Raw genomic sequence first — 12668 nt, 5'->3', positions numbered from 1 at the left:
CTATTAAAAAATAGGACAGAAATGAAAATGGTCTGTATGTCTTATGAGTCATGTTTCCTCTTTATAGACATAACTTTTAATTATTATGATGGCAAAGCGCTTCTGCAACTGAAGTGTAGTTATTTGACTTGATAAAGAAGAAATCAGGAAGCAACAGTTAGCGGGCAAATTCCAAAGTTTTACTTTTTAGAGGCTAAGAAGTAATAACATAAATAGAAGGAAGTCCTAACTTTCAGATGACTTATTTCTCGTTAGGAATTGCTTTCTGGTCTTTATCCACACTCTAGCTCACATTCCAGTCATTCCTTTATGTCACTGGTCTTGTGTTCTGATAATGCCAATATGATCTGTGGCAACTTCATATCACCCTTATAAAATATGGGTCAAGATCATAAAAAATATGGCCAATACATAAAACTCTAATATGTGGCTCCAATTATAAAATTGTATTGAGATTCTGAGATTTTGACATGACAGTGTAAGAAGTTCTGTTTACTTACTCCTCAGGGAAACTGGTGAAAATTATATATATAATTATATACATAAAGTTCTAGCAGTCTCTGGAAATGGCCCTAAGAGCAAATGGCAAATAAAGAAACATCTACTCGGACTTCTCTGGTGGTGCAGCGGTTAAGAATCCGCCTGCCAATGCAGGGAACATGGGTTCGATCCCTGGTCCGGGAAGATCCCACATGCCGCAGAGCAACTAAGCCCGTGCACCACAGCTACTGAGCCTGTGCTCTAGAGCCCGTGAGCCACAACTACTGAGCCCACATGCCACAACTAATGAAGCTTGCGTGACTAGAGCCCATGTTCCACAACAAGAGAAGCCACCGCAATGAAGAGTAGCCCCCATTCGCTGCAGCTAGAGAAAGTCTGCATGCAGCAATGAAGACCCAATGCAGCCAAAAATAAATAAATAAATAAACGAACAAACAAATAATTAATTAAAAAAAAAGACAGAGAAACATCTATTCAGGAAAATGTACAACAATTCAGTAAGAGAGGCAAGAGTTTGTAGTATCTGAACCAAGACTTCCTCTACCCTCATTCCTCAGAGAACCTCGCAGGGTTAGTAGGGTGGGGGGCAGTTAGCCCAGACAGCCAAGAACACAGGGCTCCCTACCCCTCTGACCTCTAAAATGTCAGGCTTCACTGGGGGAAAACACAGGCAACAGTAAACTGCCTGCAAGACAGACGTGATATGTCAGATTTAACAAAAAAAGATTTCAAAGTAGCCATTCTGAATTTGTTCACAGAACTAAAGGAAAGTATATTTTAAAAGTAAAGGGGGGTATGATTACAATGTGCACCAATAGGGAGTATCCTAAAAGACACAGGAATTATAAAAGAAACCAAATGGAAACTCTGGATTTGAAAAGTACAATAGTTAAAATAAAAATTTTACTAGAGGAGCTCAATAGTCCATTTGAACTGACAGAAGAAAAAAATAGTTAAACTTGAAGACAGAGGTATTGTTTAAAAAATGAAGGCAAAATAAAGACCTTCCCATATAAACAAAAACTAAGAGAATTTGTTGCTAGCAGACCCACCATACAAGAAATTGTACCGCAAGTTCTTCAAGCTGAAAGCAAGTGACCCCAGATGGTAATATGAATCCACACAAAGACACTGGTAAAGGTAATTATATGATTATAAAAAACACTATAAATGCCTATTTTTTTCCTTATTGCTTTTCTTAACTGATTTAAAAAGCAATTGTATAAAATAATGTGTATGTAATGTATTGTTGGGCCTATAACATAGAGAAATGTAATGTATGTGAAATACATTGCCAATAACTACACAAAGAGTGGGTGAGAGCAAAGCTGTAACAGGCTAAGAAAATAATGGCAAATGGTAGTAAAGCAATAATTATAACAACGTATTGTTAGATTTACATCGTTAATTATATGTAATATATATTACAATACCACAAAAGGGAGGGAGTGAATAGAGCCACAGAGGAGTAACATTTCTACATATCACTAGAATTCTGGTATAAATCTGAAGCTAATTCTGTTATGATGTATGTGGCAAACCTAAAAACAATCATTAATAAAGTAACTTAAAATGCTGCATTAGAAAATTATTCACTCAGTGCAAAAAAAAGGAGGAACAGAGGAACAACAAAAAAACATGAGACAAATAGAATTGCAGTGAAATTTATAACATAACTGCTATGAAATGTAAGAAGATCAGTAATACTTACTTCTCAAACCACAGAGTGAGATTAGTGGTATGCCGGATCATTTTCAGAAGATTAGGAGAATTAATTTCTTTGTCTTCCTTTGTCCACACACTTCCAACTAACTCTGATGGCTGTACAGCTCTAAAATCATCAAGACATAATTCTATGTGATACTTTTCCCTCTAGTATACTGTTTTATTAAGTAAATGAGATAAGAGGTTTATGAAAATAAGAACAAAAACATTATAATTTTGCATCATTTTCTATAGATTTAAAAAAACTTTGTATGCATGTACCTGTGTACTTTTTTTTTTTTTACTGCTTTATAGTAGCATTTTGCTTTGGGCAAGGTTGGGAATTCTTCATAGTATCTTTCCCAGCGCTTATAAATATTATCTAACAAATTAGGGTGAGAAAGTAGTTTGGGATAATACTTTTAAATAAATGATAATGTTATAATAATCAGTCCAATGAGGGTATAGTAATCACTGCATTCATAAATCTTTTTTTTTTTTTCCCCTCCTAAAGGAGGGGGAAAAAAACCCTCCTGGGAAGGGTACTGGGAAAGAAATAAAATACATTCTAACACTGATTTTGGGAACAGTGATGATTTTTGGTGGGAGATCTATAAATTTAGTTCCTTTTTTCATTTAGTTTTTACAAAATAAAATAGTTTGAAATCTAAATAGTCCAAATTTAAAACTAGAAACAGACATGTTTTTGAGATAGTAATTATATCAATGTAGGAAAACTATAAAAGGCTAAATGGCAATGACTTAAGTTCTCAATGACAATGGCAGTAGCTAACTCATTGAGCCCTTACTCTGTGCTGGGCAATGTGCTACATGCTGTAAATATATGGACTATTTTAAACCTTGCACAACAGCTCCAGGAGTAGGTACCATCATTAGCCTCATTTTACTCTTGAGGAAACTAAGCAGCAGAGGGATAAAAGTTACACCAGAAGGTTAAAGTTGCCCAAGGATACCAAGCCAACAATTGGTAAAGCCAGGATCTGAACTTAACTTTACCAACTAGGGGTGACTGCAGAAAGAGAGAGGCTGTAAATCCAGATAGAGCAAAGAGGATGAGGGAGTGAAAGAGGAGCCTTCCATACATCAGGCCTTATTACAAGACACTTCATGTACTATCTCATTTATGTCTTATAACAATCCTACATGGCAGGAATCAGCATTTCATTTTAAAAGTTAACTCATTTGAAAGGATTTTTCAGCTTGAACATCAAATTACATACCGATATAGATCTGATTCAAGTAAAGTGAGTTGTCGAGCAATTTCTATTGGGTGTAAGGTGAGCAGGTCAAAAGTCTCTATGTGCCCAGGTCTGCTTATATGCCACTCAACTGTAGGGGGTGAACTCTGAAATGTAATATTATGACCTGGTCCATTGTCTCTTGCAATTTTTTTCCTTTGGATTATTTTAGTGATGGATTCAACCCATTTTTTCATTGCTTTACCTGAAATAACATTACATAAAAATAACGTTTAAACATTTTAGTCAATAATTTATTTTTAAAAAATAGTTTAAAATCGTATAAGTGATACCTGAATATATCTTTGCTATAAAAAGTTCAAATGATCAAAATTAAAAAATGAAGTTCCCTTTTACCGTTTCCCTATCCCAATCTCAGTTTTCTTCAAGTGGGTAACCACTGTTAATAGTTTGGTATATATTCTTTCATATCCTTTTTAAATAAGAGAAAGTAATTTATTTGTAGAAACTTTTCACCTCTATTGTTCTAAACTTCAGTTCAAAATATTATTTTATAATCCTCTCCAAAAAAGATATATCTTGCACAAATAAGATTTATAATGATAGAACATACAACATTAGCTGTTAATCTAACAAACTTTGCATTTTATAAACCAAACAGTGCAGAGGACTCCTTCATTTTGTGTGAGCTTTTGATGTGGCTTCGTTCTGTACTATGCATGAAAGTACTATTATTTAACCCTTTATTTTTTGATTCTCATTTAAAGTGTATGATGGAAATAGAAACAAGTTTGTCTAGGACATCCTTAGACCTATACAATCAAAGTATCTTTAAAACTAGAAGGGGAACTGGAGATCATCAAGCCTAGCTCCTCATGTTACTGAAAAGGAAACTGAAGTCTAAAGAATCAAAATGATTTTGCCAGAGTCATTTATCTAATGAGTGGCAGTGTTTGGAAGAGAACTCTTGTTCCTCGGCTCTCAGGTTCAGTATACTCTACTGCCTCTCTGATATGTTATGCACTATTCACCTAATTGTGTCCCAGTCAACCTCCATCGTGGTGTTATAATGGCACAACAGTTCCTAATTGTCCTTTGGGACACATATTTTCAGATGTGTTAAGACAGCATAAACTGAGACTTTTTCTATCCAATTCCAAAATATCAGTAAGTTGATTTACTAAATGAAAATTCATTGGATCAACAGGATGATTATTAAACAATTTGTAGGTCAAAACTGGCAAAAATTTTTAACTTTTCCAGTTGGTTATGCTGGCATTATTACAAATACCTCTTAACTACACTGAGCAGTAGTGATGTCAGTTGATAGTCACCATATTGGTACTTTTATTACACATAAAACTAAGGCACTTAAAAAAAAAATACCTCTTACTGTTCCAATAAATTCCTCCATTCGCTGCAAAAGATCTGCATCTCTTTCAAAATCGTAGAAGTGGTGCTCTACCCAGTGCCGACATACATTTAATACTCTATGGCATTAACACAGAAGAAGAATCGAATTACATGGGAACTCGGACATAAACATTTATCACAATGAGTGGTATAAATGAAAACAGAGTAACTCTTACCAAATTAAATACAGCTGACCCTTGAATAACAGGGTTTGAACTGCACGGCTCCACTTATACTTGGATTTTTTTTTTCCCACTAAATCTATACCACAGTACTACACCCTAGGCAGGTGGTTCAATCTGTGGATGCAGAACCACAGATTCAGAGGGCTGACTGTGGATTTTCTACTGTGCCAAGGGTCAGTGTCCTCAACCCCCACGTTGTTCAAGGGTCAACTTTAATCTTATAAGTGGCTTACCACTTTCAAAATTCTATGTTAATTAAGACTTATACAGTAATTTCTGATAATTCCTCTTTACTTCATTCATTTTACATGTTACTTCCTCCTTGCTTGGGAAACATCCTTATTTAACTCTGAAACAAAAATTCAACAAAAGCTTATTTACTTCAGTTATTTATTCAATGCTTACCGCAGTTGTACAGGCTGTATATATTCTTTTCTAAACCTTTTTAGTTCTGCACTCAAGGGCTGATCTCCATTCTCTATAGCTATGCGATCAGCTTCTGTTGGCTCAGGCTCTGGAATTTCAAACCTAACATAAAACAGAACAAACTAATGAAAAGATCAATGATATCAAATTATGCAAACAGAAAACTACAAATCTTTTCACTAGTCAGCACAATCAAGAGAGCACTGGAAAAAATACTAAGGATATACACATCAGTGAAAACAAGTGAGGATTCTATAATGTAAAGACTAATAATTTAATTTTTAAGAAGAAATTAATACTTGCCAATATAAATAAAACCAACTAGAAACATAATAAAGAACACATGCAAAGTCTAAAAATAAGTGTGATTATAAAGTTAAGGGAATGATATTCATTTTTGGCTTGTGTAATTACTCTGAATCAGCCAACATAAAACTTTTTAAGGGTAAGTTCTGAAAAGCTGACTGCTCTTTGGGTACATGAAACACTTTTCTTGATGACAGTACTTGTTCACTCTATTTTCCTCAACATGTGGAGTATTTGAAAAATTCTGTTTAGAACATTTAAATCATTAAAATTTGAATTTCCAGAGCCTAAATTCTACATTTTTATAGTCTTTAACTTGATTAATTCTGTAAATTTGAAATTTCACATACTGAGTTTCCATGTAAAAAAGTCTGCCTATATTTGTATTTAAATAATCAAAGCTAACATGTTATAAAATAAATGGTCATCCAAGAGATTTTCTTCTTAAAGTATTCATGAACGACAACTTAAAGCTCATTCAATATATTTCCATATCTTAGCTCAATCTCATTAAAAAAAAGAACAAAGAATTTAAACATTTTAAATTGACAGACCTTTCTATTATAAGACTCAGTAGTTCTTGAGGTTTACAAAAGGATCTATATGTTGTAAGAAATGTCCGAACAAAATTGGGATCTATGAAGAAAAAGGAAAAATATCTTATTAAAATCTTTTATTCAGAATGATTAAAACTATTATTTACATTTTCAAGAGAGATTAAATAGTCAATTTTAAAAGTCCCAAAATGTTTTGACCACACAGAATGCTTTGGACTTTGAAATCAACTGCTAACTTTAGTTTCTTCCTAAATTAGTGGCAAAATCATTGATACTAAAATTTTACATCAACTTATTTCTTGACCTCTGCACACTCTGACTAGCTGATATTAAACTCATTATTGGCCACAGGAATACAAAGGGAAGAAAGGCAGAGCATAAAAGCAAGCTTCCATGTGCTACATGGATCTCAGAACATCACCAGTTGGTTTATCTCCCTTGTAAACAGAAAGGCCACAGCAATAACCCATTACTTTTCCTGCTCTTCAGACTAGTTTATCTGGATTAGTTATCTGGATTTCTTTAAATCATGTTAATAGAGCATACAACTGGAAATTGGATCTCATAATGTTGTAGATTAAGTTAAATAGTTTCTAAATTGTTTTATGTGCTAAAAGTCTTAATTAAAACTGCTAAAAGATGCTTATAAATACCTATAAGTTATTAAAACTATTAAATGTGTAAGAATATGTTGATTTGGCTCTATTCACAACTTTTAATTACTTTCATTGCAAGTAGACGCAATGAGAGTTCAATCACAAGAGCGGGGGAGTCTTCAACTCCTTCCATGAAAGGATTTGCTTTTCATTCATACTTCATGAAGTAAAGCAGGAAGCTGACTGAGTGTGATCACCTCTCCAGGCCTGCCTACTTGAGTCTCTCCTTGACAATATTCTCCCAGAGTTGTGGAGAAAGGCTGCTGTCATCAGCACAAGAGACCTGGGCTATCATCTGCATAAAGGGAGTTGGGGGTGGCGGGAGACATCTTCCCATAATGGGGAATTAAAAAAACACTCACCACTCACTGTAACTCAAATTTCATCAAGGTCCACATTTAGTTGTAAGAGTCTTTAAAAAGGAGGAGGGGAGAATTCATTAACTTGAGTGTTTTTATTGGGAGTATCCTTTTCCTGCTTCATATCACTAAGGAATGGTAAGCTATAATTTAATGATAAATTTATTGAGAGTAGCAACTACCTTTATTTTTGTTAGGCTACACACTATGGATTCTTTATAAGAAATACAATGTCTGTTATTAGCATAGGATTTAGCCAGAATCAAATTCATTTGCATGGAAAATCTCTATTTAGTCTGATTCTGTCTGATTAAGAATCACCCTAAATTGAGCCTTAAAATAAAATAACTATGTTAACTTACCCCCCGGCCAAAATCAAATTCATGGATTTATCATAAAATAGAAATCTATTTCCAGTCTATTGGTATATGTGGTCATCAAGATAATGAATTGATTTAAATATCAGACAACCTTGAATTTAAGATTATAATAAATTTTTAAGTTAAAGAAAAATTTACATAATAAAAATATATTGGTTTTAAATGGCCCTCTTCTCCTTTAGCTTCATACCTTCTGAGGCTAGAGTGGGTTACTGATAAAAGTGATTTAAATAGATACAATCCTTTAGTAATTTCCTCTTTGTTGGTATTTTATTGTTTGTCTTCAGTTACAGAGTTCCTCAAACGTTAAAGACTAATGTCTCAACCAGAAGAAAAGATTTTAAAACAGAAGGCTGTACAAGATTTTAAAACAGAGATTTATATCGGTTTCATCACAATCCTCCCTTTCAAGAATCTTCTTCCTGTTCTGCAAATCTATATGTAAAGGTGAGGCTACTCAAAACATCATGTACTTAGGAAGCAAAAGCAGTGGCCACTGTAGAGATGCTGAGCTGTCACTGTTGGAGAGGCCAGACCCTTAGTACAGAGTGCTCCAAATATCCCTGAGCTGTGTTCCAAAATTAAGGGTAACCTCTCCCTTTTTTAAAAGAAAAGTTTATTTTAGTCTAAAAGCCTAAAATCAATATCCAGATCCACTTCTCAAATGCCACCTAAGTCAGGCTAAAAAGTTGTGGGATATCAAAGATACTTTTAAGTTGAAAAACAATAAAAGCAAGTTCTAAGTGAATTAAAGTATGTTTTAAGAAAACTGGCTATTTTTAAAGGCAAACTATTTTAAAACAGCCTTTTCATCTTAATACCAAAACTTCTGGCCATTTCAGTGCTTTACTAACTGATGACAATGCTGGGAAAGTCATGATGTGCCTCAGTGCCACATCAGTCAAAAGGGATCACATCAATTCCTGATGTCCTGAGCATTCACATAATTCATTCCATATGATTTCTGTGAAGTGAGCAGGGCGGCTGCTGTTTTTCCCTTTCTACACATGACAGAAGTAACTAAGAGTTATCCAAAGTCACACAATAGAGTGAAAGAGATGGAACCAGAATCTAGATCGTGTGATTTCTGATTTACTGCTTTTTTCTGCCATATCATCTGACCTCCCTGGATTAAAGGATCTGTTAAGGTTTCCAAAGCTGTGAGAGCTAAATATAAAGAATGAATCCATGAGTTACATAATCACTGTAGAAATTCACATAAATGATTAATTCAGAATGAAGCTGTAAACTGCTAATCTTGGTTAAAGGCACTAAAGTCATTGAGAAATTAGCAGTCTAATTGTGATTCTGTAATTCTTGTTAAGCCTTCTTCCAGATTTTAGGAAGTAGCAGCTGTACCTTCCTGTACACTATTCAGAAGAGGAGTTTCTGAAGCTGGCGGTGCAATAAACACTCCCACAATCATCACTGTTGTATTAACTTCTAAAGTGACTCAAGTTTAAGTTGTTTTTAGCTTGATTAGAAATTAGAGCAGTCTTGCCAACAGAAAAAACCAGCAGAAGCTAAAAATAAACCAAGAAAAATTGGCAAGAGTTTAAGTACTTTCAAAAAACATCTTAAAGGCTGCATATATTCCCAGGCTTGTATTAATTTAGGCTCTGTTTCTAGTTTCTAAAGCAGTGGGAAATTGCTAATGAATGAAAAACTTATACTAAGAGAGGACATAACATCTATATTTGAAATTTTGCACAAAATTCCATATTCCAGAAGCTATTTTTATTTCTATTGATTTCTCCATTTCAGTGACAGTGACACATATGTCACACTAATCACTGGAAACCTTTATCTTATTGATGATACAAAGGACTAAAATACTTAGATATTTTAAAAGTATCCGTCAATAAGGACAGGTTATATAATTTTATAGGAAAACAAAGTACCTACTTACATTTATCAGACAATGATAATAGCTAAGTTTTACACTGCCTCTGTTATCCACCTGTATTATAAAGTGATGTTTCAGAGACAGATGGAAGGCAAATGCGTTAAAAATATAAAAGCCAGGCTGATTTGGTTTTAAAACATAAGCACAAATATTTGTGGAGAAATTGAAAATCAACTATTTCGATATTCTCCTCTTTCTGTTTATCGCTAGTGGATGTAATTCCACAAACCTCTTTCTCAAACACAACCCCTAATGGATTTCAATACGAGAAATGGCAAAAACATCCTCTGTGGTTTTTCTTCTTCACCATTTTAGGTAACACTCTTTTCTACTCTCAAAGCCCTGGACTCAGATGTCCACCATGTTCACTAGCTGCTCCGCCTCCGTCTACCCAACCTCTCTGTGTGTACAAGTACCTGCCAACTCTACCATCAAGTCCCCGGTCTCGGCCCAGGCTATTTCAAATATGAGCCGTGTTTTCTATTTTCTGCTGGCCTTCTAGCTGCCTGTCTCCCTCATTCTAAAGCTATTTTCTTTGATAATATTTTATTGTACAATTCTTCAAAATCTTAGGAAATCAGAGTATATTTACATTAATGTTCAGAATACAGCATACTAGATTCGAGGTGATAAATTCAATCCTTTTTTAACACATTTTTATTGGCAAGGTCAATAAATTTATGAAATATTTGTTACATAGAGAGTTATTTATGTAAATACCCCTCCCCCAACCACCATAGTGAAACACCGTTAATCAGGATGTCTGTTCATGTGATAATTCTCCCTTTAACACAGCCATTTAAAACGCTTCAAGAAACAATAAGCTCCTCAACAAGGATTTATAAACAATCACTCTTGAATTCCTTAAAAAAGGAAACAGACGCTATGCTGACGCACACACACTTAAAAAAAAAAAATCAGAGAGTTTAAAAATAGAACAGCACTGCCCTATAGATCAAAAATTTGTTCAAAAGATTTTTTTAAAAGTTAAAACACCCGAACTGAGCTTATACAGGACACAAACTCCAAAGAAATCTAACGCAGTTTTTTGCAAATTTTCTATATGAGGGCATAAAATAGCGGTAAATACTTTAAAGAAAAATATCAACTGGCTTAAATTTTTTCAATACCGTTTTCTTTAAAAGAGAAATTCACCATGCATGGGAAACACCTTTTCCCCACAATTCAGTATGAAAAGCTTTTATTTCCATGTAATGTCAGTTCTGAAAGACCCCTACCACAAAGTCATCTCATTTCTCTAAGAGAGACTATCAAAACCAGACATACCATATTTCTTCACCCATGTTGTTTTAAAGTCTCAATAATTAATTTGTACTAAATTATTTCCTATAACTCTGTAACAGAAGTGAAATTCCTACTTTCATCTTCTGCTTTTTATGTATATTGCTTTGTGCTTTCTTACTGTAGGTAAAAGTCTCTTCACATCCTTACCAGATGCAGAATGATCCACTTGACTAGACAATTTCCCCCCACACCATTTCAGATGAATTCTGAAGTTCTGATGTAGTTAACTAACTATTGTATGTCTAGAAACACTGGACCTGAGGCACTATAAATTAGATCCCACATAAAACCCTGTTGCAATTCTTTCGAGCAACAGTTAAGCACCTTCTAATTCACCTACATTTACAGAGCAAACACCACCAATAGACTGACTGGATTTTGTTAAAAACTAAAATTATAATGACCAACATCTAAATATAAACTAAAATCTATGCATTAAAATAGAAGTTATCTATAGTCAGAATTTATTACCTATTTCAGTAAGAAAAATAACAGTACTCTGACTGTATCTTCATAGTAGACCTGTGTTTGCCCAGAAGTGAACAAACTGTTTATATTACTGGCAATTCAAACTAAGCAAGTAATTCTCTTTATTTTTACTATTCAATATACATAATAAAAATTGTATTCTAAAAATGAAAAAATTCATGAGTCAGTGTAACATGGTTATCAAGTATACTCTATTTCAAGAGTCAAGAAACCTAATTTCTAGTCCTCTTTCTGCAATTAACTGGTATGATTTCTGGCAAATCACAAACTTCAGGGGCCTTGGGTTTTGGTCTATAAAGTGAAGGATTGATCATCTAAGATCTATAGCTCTGTTTCATAAATTACTGTTAAAACACTTGAGTGATCAAGCTGGTTGAAGCCACAATGAAGTCTGAATTAAGTAAGGTTAAACAAGTTTTCTGTTTTTTATGATAATGTCTGAAAGTAGTGCTTATTAGTTATTGGATTTTTCTCATTTATTACAGCCAATGTCTTTTATTATAATTCTATACAATGTAATAAAAATATGCAAGTTAAATTTTAGTTTTTGTTTCAGTGTAAGCCACAACTTGCACTGTATGTTCTCTGGTAAAATACCTATCAACCAACTGAACCAAAATTAAATAGAGCAGACCAACAGTTCTTTAAACAAATAGCTGATCTATTATCATTGTAGTGAGGACCAAGAGTCCATCTGAGCTGGAAAAGACCTTAAAAACTAGCTGCTTTCGTGTTTTACAAGTTCATACATGGTCTATTAAAAATACATTCTATATTGCCAGTAATACATTCAGTCACAGACCTTACAGAAGTCAAATAAGCTACTAATTAATACTTATTAATTATTAGACGTACCGTGTGTACGGTAAATCACAATTCATGAAAGCTGCTTACGGGTTTTAGTTACACTAGTAATATATTTATGACATAAATTAAAATATTCAATTAAGCTTCAAAATAAGATAGGAAAGAAAAATGTCAAAAAACTTAGCTACAACACTTCTGAACCCAAGAGTGGCTTTTTATTCCTCAAGAAATTAATGAAAGGAATTTTTAAAAAAACTTTATAACATTTTAAAAAAGTAAAAAACTTGTCAGTTTAAATTTGAATACACCTAACTTTGCAAAGTTCTATAAATTGTTTTATATGAACTAGAATTAAACCATTTAAGTTATTCTATTCAAAAGCTAAAAATTAATGTAAATGAGAGCAACTATCAAAAGTAACTAATAAAACACCATAGCAAAAGTACTGCGTCTA

General features: G+C 33.6%; 1 protein-coding gene across 2 annotated transcripts in view; it reads right to left on the bottom strand.

Moving 5' to 3' along the window:
• SOS1 (SOS Ras/Rac guanine nucleotide exchange factor 1) overlaps positions 1-12668 on the bottom strand; it is a 155694-nt gene that overhangs the window by 21680 nt on the left and 121346 nt on the right. For both annotated transcript variants that reach the window (XM_065890999.1, XM_065891000.1), the window contains exons 11-15: positions 6310-6391; positions 5429-5551; positions 4812-4915; positions 3447-3669; positions 2213-2332 (exon numbers count right to left, since the gene is read on the bottom strand). In XM_065890999.1, the coding sequence (XP_065747071.1) occupies positions 2213-2332; positions 3447-3669; positions 4812-4915; positions 5429-5551; positions 6310-6391 (652 nt within the window). The remainder of the gene's footprint in view (positions 1-2212; positions 2333-3446; positions 3670-4811; positions 4916-5428; positions 5552-6309; positions 6392-12668) is intronic.

The sequence above is a fragment of the Phocoena phocoena genome, chromosome 14 (assembly GCF_963924675.1).
Source record: "Phocoena phocoena chromosome 14, mPhoPho1.1, whole genome shotgun sequence".
In the NCBI taxonomy this organism is placed as follows: Eukaryota; Metazoa; Chordata; class Mammalia; order Artiodactyla; family Phocoenidae; genus Phocoena; species Phocoena phocoena.
Note: the sequence above shows the minus strand (reverse complement) of the source record. Positions and strands in the feature narration are given on the sequence as shown.